General features: G+C 37.6%; 1 protein-coding gene across 4 annotated transcripts in view; it reads right to left on the minus strand.

Moving 5' to 3' along the window:
* Positions 1-13,953, minus strand: part of SPO11 (SPO11 initiator of meiotic double stranded breaks) — a 224,753-nt gene that overhangs the window by 3,416 nt on the left and 207,384 nt on the right. For 3 of the 4 annotated variants that reach the window (XM_019284446.2, XM_019284443.2, XM_019284452.2), the window contains 7 exons: positions 8,151-8,295; positions 5,980-6,093; positions 3,484-3,572; positions 2,803-2,869; positions 2,484-2,592; positions 469-505; positions 136-245 (listed from right to left, as the gene is read on the minus strand). In XM_019284446.2, coding sequence (XP_019139991.1) covers positions 136-245; positions 469-505; positions 2,484-2,592; positions 2,803-2,869; positions 3,484-3,572; positions 5,980-6,093; positions 8,151-8,248 — 624 coding nt within the window. In that variant the 5' untranslated portion in view covers positions 8,249-8,295. Of the gene's footprint in view, positions 1-135; positions 246-468; positions 506-1,794; positions 1,882-2,483; positions 2,593-2,802; positions 2,870-3,483; positions 3,573-5,979; positions 6,094-8,150; positions 8,296-13,953 lie in introns of all 4 variants that reach the window. The other variant, XM_019284454.2, reaches the window with a different exon arrangement.

Raw genomic sequence — 13,953 nt, forward strand, 5'->3', positions numbered from 1 at the left:
ATTTTTAAAATTATTGTTAAATATGTTTCATATTAATTTTATTGTGGCCTTTTGCCCAAGTTTGAGCAGCTCTACAATGCTAAAGTATTCCTTAAATTGGGTGTAGCTGGAGGATATGAAATGCAAGATGCATACCGTGATCATGATACATGGGGACACTTTATTGAAGAAGTCATCATCCAGGAGTCTCTGAAAAGTTGCATCTTTTTCTACAATTAATATAAATTTGGCATGTGAGGTTAAATCTTTTGTGTTAAGGCTAGCTGCATGTAAAATGATCCATCACACCAATCAATTAAAACCAACTGCTCTAAAATATCTGTTCTGGAGCCAAGAGCAGTGATCATGACTCAATTTCAGAGCCAACAAGGAAAGCAAAAATTACCAGAACATTGTTTAACTTGGAATATTTCTTGTTTTTACTTTATTTTTTTCTGTCTACGATTAGAGTTCTTGCTCAAAGGATACTTTTAATTCCTTGAACATTAGATGGCACAGTGACTGCCTAAAACAACAAAAATGAGATTAATCATTTTAAATAGAGAAAATGATATATTTTAAAATAACAACATTAGGTAATGAAGGACACGATTTTATCCTGAAACACCCATTCCTCCTCCATATGCAAGATCAGTTCTGACATTTTCACCTCTTTACAAGTGTATTCAACCGTTCATATGCACTATGGTGTAGGGGTCTAGGAGTCCTCTTGTCATAACAAGATGCTTTTTGAAAGTGTTTGTGCCACTGTTGCAGAAAATTGTTCATCATGTGGACATGATGGAGATAATGATATCCTGATGAATGTTTTATCTGTCTTAGCCAGAAAAAAAGTCTGCTTGGTGTGAAGATTGCAAATTTAATACAGACTTAAAACATTTAAACATTCTTTTCAGAAGACCATTAAATCTTTTCTTTTACTAACCTATAACCTGATTTTATGAGTATTTTCAAGCAACAACTTGAAGATATGGTAATATTTACTTTACATCTCCAGTTAGGATTGACTCAATCTGGCAAGCATATGGATGAGAAAACAGGAACTGGGGGAAGAACTTGGTCAAAGAGAATGTATATATGGAAGTGTGTGGTCTGTTTTAACTTCTGACTGTAAATCACCCCCAGTGCCAAGGTGGAACCACTCAGCAAATAAAAATATGGAGATCAGTAACAGGGGACTTTATGCTTACAAACAAGGTGTAATGGGCAGATAAGGTTACCTTTCAATATTGAAAGGACCAAATAAGGCTTACAGTGGACACATTTTTCAGAAAATTATGACAGTAGTCAGCAAGTCTGAGTTCTATTCCTGCTTTCATACTCTGTACTGCTGTAGAAAATCTTTCAGGACTAGGCCAGTTGAATCTCATCTCCTTAAATCACTCTTGACTTGTTTTCTCACTCTGCTAGAATTCAATCTATTGAGACAGGACTGCTGTATGTTCAGAGTGGCCAGGATTCTTTGGTTCAAGAGCACTCATTTGACAGAACACTGAAATATAAAGCCTAAGATGTATAATATATACACCTTCCCCTGCAAGGCTGCCATGGCAGAAGGTAGTGCTAAAACCCACATCCAAAGATTTATTCCTGGTGAGTCTAGAGCTAAGCTTCAGAATTACAATACAGTTAAGCAATATTTTCGTCTGTTTTATTCACCCAGGTTGTAATGCCTCAATTTGCCACAAGCAGAGGTTTGTGATAATTGTACACTGTAACCTGAGCTACAAGGAGTGCAGGATATCTTGTACAGGCAGATGCTGTGGATCGCTGTTTGTGGTTTACAATACATACTGTTGCACTGCAGGTACAATTCACTTTTGTACCATCCTCCTCAGTGTAACTTAAATTACCAGCAACAAAACCTTTAGTTGTAGACAGCTGGAAAAAACAGTAAGTTGTATAGAGTAAATGGGAAGTTACTATATTGCACAGACAAAGCAAGAAATCTCTGAAAAGAATTGTGACTGGTACTAAGCAGTGATTCACTGCCATCAGCCTTTTAAAAACTAAGCAATGTTTTGTCCTCATGGACATAAAGCCTTACTTACAATAAATCATTTTAGATACGAGGGAACCCTTGTCAGACAAGATACAAGTAAATTTGACAGGTTGTTACACTTCCGATACACTTTAAGTTTTCACTTAACCCCCAAGTTAGCAATTCATTTGAGGTCAAACTGCTCAACAGGTGTCTTGAACTCTGAAGTTTAAGCACTGCCTTCACTAGATGATAACAACCCCTGTGATTTTAGCTGCTACTTTGTCCCAAACCCTTTGGAAAACAGCAAAGTCTATGAATTTTCTGTGACAACAGAAACCTTTTGAGTGGCACAATAAACCATAACCAGGTTTCATTAGCACCAATGAGACTTTTTATTTTAACTATTTAATTCCGGCTGATAACTTTTTGTGATATTTCCCCTTTCAGTTTAATAAGATCTGGAAATAATGACAAAAAACATTGATAAGAAGCCACTTACTACATGTAGACTTCTCCGAGGAATCTTAAGCATGCAGGAAATGTCATTGATTATTTGGTCCACAACACTTTGGCTACCAAACAGTAGAGTATCTGAATAATATATATCTCTATCAAGACAAAATATTGTATTTGCAATTAAAATACTGAAACAGCTGCATGAGAATTCACGAGAATTTTATAAAGAGCATGGTTAACCAGATAAACCTAAAGCATTCCATGTACATGAATCCTACAGGTTTACATCCTATAGGTTGATTTTCACAAAAACGTACTTAAAACACAGCTTTATTTGAAATGGCAGAAATTGAGCCTGTTACCTTTTAGTTGCGTAAGTGTTGCTCTGCACCATCTTGTAGATCATAGATAATATTTTGAGCATCAGAGCTGAAAAAAAATACATTTCACAAAATATTCTATCCGTTTTCAGAAAGGCATATACAATCATTTGTCTTTATATTAAACCATACTTTTGTATGGTTTTTGTCCCATAAATAAAAATTTGAAATGTATTTTAATATCAAAATACAGAGAAACTGTACTAATCAATAGACTCATTAATTTCTAGCATAATGAGAAAAAATATGAGGGAGTTAAGTGAGGGAATGTGTGCTCTAATGTCCAGGCCAAGAAATGAAATGACTGAGTTAGAAAAAGAAATGAGCTTATTGTCTGTATTCCAAGATTCCTTTCATGGTCAGATTTTTGAACAGGGGGGATGTTTTTATATCAAGACCTTCTGAATATGGTTTTAGTTGATATCCATTAAGGGAAGGAAGAAACTCTAAGAATATTGTATTAATTTCACTGTCACTCACTATAATTTAATAGAGGAAAGAAGAGAAAAGCTGAAAGGCTGATCATAGTATCAGGTTATATCAGCCACACACTTCCAAACTGCAGTGCATAATATTTTAATTTTTGGATGTTTTTAATGAAGTTGGGAACTAAGGGGGAAAAAAAAGCCCAAAAACTGTGCTTTGGACTTTTTTTTAACTTACCAAATCTTTTTGCTGATTGAGGGCAGTCACTTCTTATCTGTTTTGTAGTGCACCGTGGTATCATCTGCAGACCTACAGAATCTTTAAATCTGACACATTGCAAACAAATAAAGTAAACTGCAAACTCCCTGAGTACATATAAATTGTTCTCTGCAAGGTAACTCAGACTCAGAAACCCCTTTCCTATAATCAAATGCACCAGTGCTGTTTTCAGACTCAGCACAGAAACCATCAACTTGGGTGGGGTTGGAATAGCCAAAGGAAAAAGACAGGAAAGAGTTTCTCAAGAAGATGCTTCAAGACTGAATTAAAGCATAAAGGGGATAAGTTTGCAGACAAAAGTACAGACAATAAAAGCATTTTATACATGTTTAGAACTGTTAATATATCAGCATCAGTTATTACTTAGTATGAAAACAAAGGAATAAATGAGAAGAACAAATGTGAATCATTATTAAAATAAAAATCCAGTCTGACAAAAATGACTTTCTGATGTAGACTGTATGGAAAAGTGTTACTATTTCAGAATACAATAATATTATCCAATTTATGCCCTTAAATTATTGTCAGAATAACTTAATTGTATTCTGTTATTAAGTGTGGGAAACAATAATACAGTCCATCCTGCTCTCTAAACAGTTACTTAACCTAAATGAGCTCCCCTATTTCATGCTTCACCATTTCACATGTGAAGGTGAACATTTCACCAGAAGGATCAGTGCCCTCATTTTCTTAAGGACATTTCATTATTTTACTTAAAATTATATTGGTGCCTTATGCTATGGCAGTCCTATCTTTAAAGCATTCTTTTTCATTTCAAAGTTCTGCATGTACTTTTAAAAAGTACTGGTGGTTTAATGGCTATAATTTTATCTCAAACCACATCATGTTTCCTAATCCGTTCGTCCAAGGTTTTGCTCCACGCATCCTTTGGGTGGCAGAGCACACCCGCTGCACAAATCTACAGGGACAGCCCAATGCAGCATCTGCCGGCCAGCTTTAAAGTAACTTTATTGCCTTTGTACTGCAACATTTTAAGGTTATTTGTGCTTCTCTGTTGCCTGCTCCCAACACTGTAACCAAAAAGGAGGAAAACTGTAATCAAGACTCCCCTGAATTGCTCAAGTTAAACCTGGATCGCTCCAATCCTTCCCAGGACGCTGCTTACTCCAGCAGAGTAGTATTCTGTAACACATATCTGAGATTGCACTTTTCCACCAGAAATAATGGTTCTGCTCTTTTAAATGTGATTGATGACTCTTATTTTTAACATACTGTGATCTTAAGTCGTTTTAATTTGAACATTTTCCCCCATATGTGTTCAGATGGTAACTAACAGCTCACATTTGTTTTTCTAGCATGGAATGCCATTTCCCCAAAGACTGCCAAAAATTGCAAAACTTTGTTAGAGTATTTTAATTTTACAGACATCTGAGTGAAACATTTTTGTCAAACTATCCAGACACAAACCATTAAATTCCCTGGAACCTACAAGCCTTTCAGTTAACTGATTACCTTCAGGCCCCTCAGGTTTTTTGATTGGCAGAAGTTTATTGTTCTCATTAAATGAGTATTCCACCAAAGTGTTACGCCTGGAAAGTTTGCTGTGCTTCCTCAACCATAAACATTTGTAATGTGTCCACTTACAAGCACCTCTGCAATCTTATCAATCTGAATATCCTGTAACCCATTGATGTCCAGAGCTTTTACAAGGCCAGAGATAGATTTGTGTCTCCCTTTACTCTTTTGCTTAATTAATTTAAATTAGCTAATCTCTCAGGTTTGGGGATTTTCAGTTTAAATGAGCTCCTTGGAAAAATACTGTTGCACAAGAAACTTTTACAAATCACAGAGTGTGATGTAAAAGAGGACAGGTTTCTTTTTTTCTGATCCTGTCTAGATAAGCTGGCATAAGATCTGAAATTTAGAAAACATACTGGAAACTTCATTTTGCTGGTGATGAACTCAGCACACAACACATAGGTAAGAAACACAACAGAGAGAGATGAGATGCATCTTCTCTGAAGAATAAAAGGATAAGTTTATCACGATCATTTGAAGAAGTAAGATACCGTGAGGAAAAGCAGGAAAAAAGAAAAGAGGAAGCACTCAAAGGGTTTGGAGGGCAGAATTGCCAGTAATTTCTTCCAGCCTAGAACAGGTTTTTTCACTCTAACACAACCTGTCATTTCTGGTTTCTACTGCTTCCAGAAAAGGATTGTTTATGGGACCTCCCTTTCCTTTCCAATCCCTATTACAGTAGTTTTACATTTCCCTTTATGCTATGGTCTGCTATTTCTTAATACATGATGCCTGTTCAGAGTGGTTACTAAGCATTACTTTTTATTTGTCCATTACTTTTTAAAATTATTTATTGATTCTACTGCTTATAGAACGATTATGTATGATTAACTTTTCCGGAAGTTACATAATCAAATTCATATTTGTGACATTTATATTAATAGAAGGCAGGACTTTTAAATATTTACTACTTACTCTATATTCCTCCAATCTGTTCTGTTAGCCACTGTGAGAACAGGTGCTTTTTTTTGGGCCAAGCTTTGAAGTACACCTTGGATAACATTTTCTATTGCTTCAAGAACCTCAGAACTGAAACAAAGACAATTAATGACACAGATCATATGATAAATTCCAGTTCTACTTTATTCAACTATCCCCACTCTTAAAAAAACCATGTAAGCCAAAACTGTTTACAGCATATATTTGTTTCATTAAGTGTGGAGGAACACTTTTGTTTATTAATTTTGTTTTGCTCAGTTTCCCTAAAACCTCTGCCTTTCCATTCCAGATGCACGACTAGAGGACACGATTTAAAGTATATTTCTATTCAATCCTACAACCATCAAATTTTTCACCAGCTGAACTTTAAGACCAACTGGCTGGTCTGTGACTAATGATTAATGTTTTACTATAAATGAGGTAATATTGGCTTTGGCCATGATTTTGGCAAAGTTGTTTTTAAATGCTATAAATTTAAAAAGTGTTCAAGAGTACAAATACTTCCTGTTGTACCATTGCACATTAACCTTTTGATCTGCTGCCCTGAACAAACTGTTAAGGATTTTAATTACATGAAGGCTTATTCTCAACAGATGCACCATGAAAAGAATAAAATCTGTATCTTTCACCTAAAAAGACAAAGTAGCCTTGCAGCAGATCCCTTACAGCAAAACTCCAGGCTAGTTTGAGTGTTATGACAGATGCTTTTTATTTTCATAAGCAATCTGACTCCAGCATTTCAGCTGTCCTTAAAATTGGAAGTGTACTCTACACTATCCTAAGCCTAGGAAGGAATTAAAGAATTCATGGAACTTATTTTAGCTCAAAGTTTTATCAGCAAAGTCCAAAGTACCAATTCTGTCATTAAGTAATATACAGGGAAAAGATGAGTCAATACCAGTACATGCCACACAAAATGAATTATCTCAAATCAGCAAGAATGATTTTTAAAATCAATCCTTAAACAATAATGAACTGTCACTAAAGCTCCCTTCAATCAGCTGAATATGTTTCTTCCATTTTATAGCTCAGCTTCCACACTCTCTCCACTTTGCTGAAATAAAGTTATAATTTTTTTAGAGTAATTTAAAGCTCCACCATAAGAAAAATTAGTGTTGAAGACAATAAAAAATCTGTATGGGCAGATGGATGAAAGAACAGATAGGTAAGAATTCTAAATCATGTCATTGCTTTGATACTCATAGATATTTGACTTATTCATTTGATTCTGTCCACTATAACTATCTTAATATTCCAGATGTACTTCAAAGTTTGCTGCAGAATTTGCAAATCCAGGTTTCTGTTCCAATCCCGATTTCCCCCGTTGCTAGCTAACAGAAATTGGAAATGTAATATGTAAAATGCAAAACAGGAGGAAGAGGACAGGAAGTCTCCATGTACCCCCTGCTGATATTCTGTCTTTTTGCAGAGATTATCTGAATTTTAATAAGCAAACATATGACACTGGCCAAGTATGCCTACTTAAAATTCACTGTGGTTTAGTTGACAATGACATCTGAGCAGATAAAGGGAAGGTGCTGCACAGCTCACGGGGTTTGCCAGTCAGCAAACAGGTTGCAGCAGAGTGGATACTTGTTTCTATATAGAAGGAGAACAGATCTTCAACATAAGTAGCATAAAAGATTCATATTATAGCACCTTTAGCAAGGTAACAAGACACACAAAAGAACAGTTACAAATAAAAATCTGCAATGCAATAAACCAACACACTCCAAAACTTAGACCTGTGCATTGCTGAGGTCATGAGCCAGAGACCAAGAACTCTCCAAATAATAATGTTAATATCATTTTCTTTTTAAAATACCTTCATGATGCTCCCAGACTGTTCTAGCTGCTGAGGCTGATTCACTGTATACAGAAAGACTCTTTAAAAATTGACGAAGTTTTTTTTGTTGATGTAATTCAGTATGCTTGTTTTGTCACAATTTTCTGTATTTCTGTCTGTAGCCACAGACTTTTTGGAGAGGTCTGAGGGAATGAAGATGCTGTTCACAATCTGACAGCCCGTTTGTTTTTGTATTGGATTATGTTTTTGCTTTAGCATGAGCCTATTAGGTGCAATGGTGTTCTACCTACTTAAGCATTATCACAGAAAGAGTACAGGTGCTATTTTTCACATTTTTTACCTGGGGACGTGGCTCTCCTGACCAGACTGACTTGTTTCCCTGAAGCTGGCCTTGTTCCCAGCTGGCATTTCAGTGGAACACAGATCGTGCTCCTCCATGAAGGCTGGTGCAAGTCAGTCCAGCTTCTCTGGATAGGGAAGAAGCCCTGTTAAAAAGAGACAAAAGAGGTTACCACAGAAATTAGAAATGGCTCTTCTGTGTGCTGGATGTAAAACTCATGATCTGAGCTCAAACCACAGGTCAGAGAGAAAAGGCAGACATTTTCTCCAGAAACCAAAGTCAAGATTTTCCTGCCCTTCCTGACTGACCAGCTGAGGGCTTCTCCCACCCTTCCAGACCAGCTAAGGGCTGTACCTGCTCTTCCTGACCAACCAAGGCATTCTCCCACTCTTCCTAATTGACTGAGAACTTTGCCCACCCTTCCAGAATGATCAAGGGTTTTTCCCGCCCTTTGTGACCAGCTGAGGTCCTCTCCCAGCTGTCCAGCTGAGGCCTTTTCCCACCTGCTCTTACCCGATGAGGGCTTTCCCTATCCTGGCTGACCAACTGAGGCCTTTTCCCAGCTGCTCTTACCCGATGAGGGCTTTCCCTGTCCTGGCTGACCAACTGAGGCCTTTTCCCACCTGTTCTTACCCGATGAGGGCTTTCCCTGTCCTGGCTGACCAACTGAGGCCTTTTCCCACCTGTTCTTACCCGATGAGGGCTTTCCCTATCCTGGCTGACCAACTGAGGCCTTTTCCCACCTGTTCTTACCCGATGAGGGCTTTCCCTGTCCTGGCTGACCAACTGAGGCCTTTTCCCAGCTGCTCTTACCCGATGAGGGCTTTCCCTGTCCTGGCTGACCAAGGGGTTTGACGCCCTGAGGCCTTTTCCCGCCTTTTTCTCACTGACCAATGGCTTTTCCTGCCCTTGCTGACAGACAGGTGATGGCCCCGCCCCCCCGCTCGGGCCATGGCCTGCACTGGACGCTGACCCTCAGGCCCATCCACGGAGCCGATGTCTGACCACAAACTCCACAGCACCCAGGTTTCTGGAATGAATCCAGCCAGGCTGGCTAGAATGTGGCCAAACAGCTGATCAGTACTTTTCTCGTCTGGCCATTTTCCTCTTCCCATAATCTCAAATGTCTGTTCCTGGCTGGCGGGAAGCTGGGGGAAATGGAACTCCAGTGTAGCTGTTGAAACATCCAGCTCCTTCCCCAAAGTGGAGTTCAACTTCTACTGAAATTAAAGATTTAATGCTATTTTTTATCATTTGCCTTCAGCATTCTGAAACTTTACGACAGTCTTGTGACATGTTGTCAAACCTTTCTGAATATGCTGTTAAAGTCTTGTGTTCTGAACGAACAATAAACCCCGATTCTAAGAGCCATGAATCACTGGTTTCCAGAGAAGCTAAAACTAAAGAAAAGAACGCTAAATTTTGTAGGGTTTATGGCTGAACTGGGATGGCTGTTATTCACGTGGCATCCCTGGCCAGAGGGCAGCGCTGCAGAATGGGCGACACAGACAGAGATAGTGAATTTGGGAAGAAACCCAGCACATTATGAGTATTTTGGTGCATTTCATCTTGAGGTGTTCGGCCTTTCCTACAAAAAATCCAGTCTTTCACTTCAGAATGTTTAAATTCATGGTGATTACAAAGAGAAAATGGAGCACTCCTGGGAATCCTGGTGCAGGCCAGAGGAGCAGCCCCCCTGGTACTCCTTGGCACGCTCTGGTACTGCAGTATTTTTGTGTGCAGACATCAGGGCTCCTGCACCATCCGCTCTATGGCAAAAAAACCCCAATTATTAAAAACTTAAACTTCTCTTACCTTTGCAGTTATTGTATAGCGAGCGGTATTTTCAACTCCTAACTATGTCATCATAATTGATTCCTCATAGAGGTCTCTCTGAGAGCGTTAGATGTTGCTTAGGATATAAATATCTTAAAGTTTGTCCTTTCTAGAGAAAAGTTTTCAAAACCCACTGTTGATAACATCATGTTTTATGCACAGCAGTCAGCAGTGTTGGAAGCTGTTCTCAATCCAAGTCACAGCCAGCAGCATTTCAAACACTGCGATGCTTAGACTTGTTAGCAAGTTAGATGATGTAGTTTTCAAAATGTTGCTCCATTAGCTACTGCCACTGAACCTTTCTTCTTTGGTACTCATATGAGTGAGCAGTCTAAATCCAGCCTGGCTAGGTAATTAAAAAATTCATGCATTGATTTATTCAAGGAAAACCTCAGGCTATGATGATATGAGCACAAGGTGCTTCAATTAACAGAGAGAAGCCAAAGAAAGGGGAATGAATAAACTGAAACTTTCAGGTCTTTCATCTTTAGGTATCTTTAAGATCACTCCGGAAATATTTATGTAAAATCTCTGTAGCTCTTTCCAACAACTTGACATCAAAATCAACAGATTTTTGTTGATATGGAACTGCCAAAATTATATCATGCCCCCAGCAACAGATTGCAAACAAAACTAAATACATCAACTTAGGAGCAGCCAATTTAATGACTTAGTTCTACTTCATAGCATCAAACAGCAATCATAAAAAAACTAAACTAAAATACTTAGTGTTTATATCTGAGTTAAGAAAACAAATAACAATAACAAAAATTTCCATTCTTCAAAGTGAATACTGCACACATATATGTGAATATATCTAACCAGATAAATTTGTATCCAGAATATGATAAGTAAATGAACTACAATCAATAAATGAACTAGCAGGTTATTTTCCTAGATTCCTCTTTCTTTATTTATTTTCCCTTTTCAAAATCTGCTTGTCAAAAAGCCCACCAAAATTAAATTCCAAATACTGACTGCATGTGTTTAAAAATTATAGAAATATGTATATATACATTTATAGATAAATGTGTATAAATATATACTCTAATATGTATTTATATACATTTTTTTATATGTATAAGAAGGAAAATTACTAGGAAAGCAAATGGGGAGCCATTATGAAATGTTAAGATGGGAAGAAGGAAGTGAAAGCAGCAGTGGAAGGATGCAGTTCTCACGTCCTGCCTCTACCAAGCTGTGCAGTAGATGGCACCACAGGTGCCACAGAAAGTGTTACCACTCAGAAACTGCTAAATTTAACACTACGATGAAACAGGAGCCCCATCTATCACCTGCCAATTACACGAAAAGTTACTCATCTTTTTTCTAATGAGCAAAGCCCAGAGAAATAGGAGATGAAACATCAGTCACTGCTAACAGCTCACAACTTCAAATGGGATATCACCTTCCAAACAACACGGGTGGTTAAAAAGAACAACCCAAAACTAAGGCATGTGTGCAGTCTACCCAAGTCCAGAGTGAGAAACACCTGCAAAATATTTATTCTGTGGTGAGTCAAATCACTTTAAGAGGAAGTGGGGTTTTGTTACTGTCCCTTCCTTCAGTGTTTTATCTTTCAGCCAGAAATAAACTCTACAGACCATTCTTAAAAGGAAAAGTACCTTTCATCTAACCTCTGTCAATTTTCAGATCTGCATTTTGTAATGCTTTTAGGCGTAGTAAAGTATTTCTGGCGGGAGGGCAAAATAGGTATTTGAGACAAAGAAACACAAAGTAAATTAAATAAAAGATTACTTTTTTGCAATTGAGCATGAATTCCACATGCACTCATAGTAATTAAGCTACAAACAGGCAGCGCTGTAGAACTGAACATTCGAACACATAATTTTTGCATGCTGAGAAGTTTGAGCTTGCCCAATACTAACTTAGTCACTATTCCTCCCTCTCTCCTGAACTGGTGTCATACTAAGATAGGACACTCCTCTAGCCAATTAGGAAAAAATCTGATTAAAAAAATGTGTTGAAGGGAAAATATGTTGAAACAAACAAATGGAAGATATTTGTACTAAAATAAAACTGGAAAGCAAGAATGACTTCTATTCCATGGTCATATGACAGCTTGAAAATAGCAGTCTTGAAAACAGCTGCACCTTTTCTTCTGGCTTTCAAAAAGTAAAATGTCTTAACTTCTGTTTTCCTTTTGTTGGCAAAATCCTAGAAAGCATGAACACACAGGTGTGATTTTACTCTTTAAACACAAAAATGCCACCTGCTGTACATTAAAACTACTTGAACCTAAATCTTCTGCATTTATGGGAATGTTACACTGGTGGTGTCATGACCCCAGATTTCTGCCAACAGGTAAAATTTGGGGTGGACTTTAGACAGTTGTTATTAACTATTTAGTAATCCCTGGGGAAAATGAAGTCAGAGGATGATGTAGGAGTTCTGACACTGAGTACTGTGGGCCTTATAAATAATGGGTGGGGCAGTTGATTAACATTCTACTTCATTTTTGGAAGTCTAGATTAAAATCAACCTTATGTCATTCTTTAAAATGCATTTGGTGATTTTAATTAAGCTACTAATGTTAATTGGTTCACAGCACAAAAATGCCAGGGGCACTGTGATGGAATTTTCAATAAATGGCAACCTTTGCTTTTGAAGGTCTTAAGGCTCAGTAAAAAGTCATCAAATAAAAAAATAGCATAGATGTCTTATCTTGGTTTGTTCTTTTTTTTCTTTTTTTCTTTTTTTTTTAAGAGGAGAAGAGAAAAACCATGATTCAAATATAAACTATAAACTTGAATACAGCCCAAAACATGTCTTACCAAACTCTTGCACAAGCAGCTCTGGATGCAATGAGATTGCTGGTCGGCCTTTGGTGAAGACTCTGTGCTGCTTTTTCAGGATACAGTTTTAGCCCATTCAAACATTTTTCAAAGTCTCCCTGCATTCTTATGGACGCCTCTTTTCTCTGTTCTCAGAGTAAACTCAAAAGCCTTAGCTGGATGTCACTGCTGTGACCCATGCCCTGTATTTGGGCATGGAGGAAGGGATGACATTTTGCCCTGTTTTCTCCTTGTCCCACTGCTGCTGGCCAGCACAGCCACCAAAGACCTTGGGTTTGGCTTGATGGATCTTCTCCAGACAACTTTCTGCCTGCTGGTTTAGGGATCTAGGAGGTACTGGAACAGAAGAATCACCCAGATGTCCCACAGCCAGAGGTGTGTACAGCTCGCAGCCACATGAAGGTGTTAATGAAATGTCTGTGTAATAAAACCATGGAGTCTGTGCACATGAGTACAAACTCCTGTAATATAAAGTTCTCCCTGACTGATCTCATGTACTGTTCCCAAAGGGAGTTCAGTGCACAATTTGGGCCTTAAAGAATTGAATATAACAAATTTATATTATTCTCTAAAGAGAAAAATCTTCTGGCAGAAAGGGAGTTTGGAGCTGTTGACTAAGGACTTTTCTACACTGGAAAGTGGACTGGAATTGCTATTGCAGGATCAGCTATTCTGCAATGACTTATTTGACCCATGACTTTTCCAGACTAGAATATCCACACAGGGAGCTATTATGGATAGTTTATTCAGAAATAACTATTTTGGTCACTTTTCCCACACAGAGAAATGCACAGTGTCCATGCATAGCTGTAGTAAGCGTGGCTTATTTTTTACAGGAAAATACTTTTTGTCTGATATATAACATATGGCAAAATGGGAAAGTAGAAAGGGAATTTTGAATCAGATCATGATGCAATTGATTAAGATGCTTTATTTAATTTGCTAATATAGGATATATTATTATAATTTACTATGATTACTTACATACTAAGAACATCTCTACATCTGCAAGGCTATATCCATTACAGGATGTTGCATCAGTTTAACTAAATCATTAAAAAAACCCCTCATTTCTAATTAAGTCAGTGCAAAAATATTAACAAAATTACTTGCTGCAATCTCTGATTGCTGGATCTCACATCTCAGTCATC

Source organism: Corvus cornix, chromosome 20, assembly GCF_000738735.6.
Source record: "Corvus cornix cornix isolate S_Up_H32 chromosome 20, ASM73873v5, whole genome shotgun sequence".
Classification (NCBI taxonomy): Eukaryota; Metazoa; Chordata; class Aves; order Passeriformes; family Corvidae; genus Corvus; species Corvus cornix.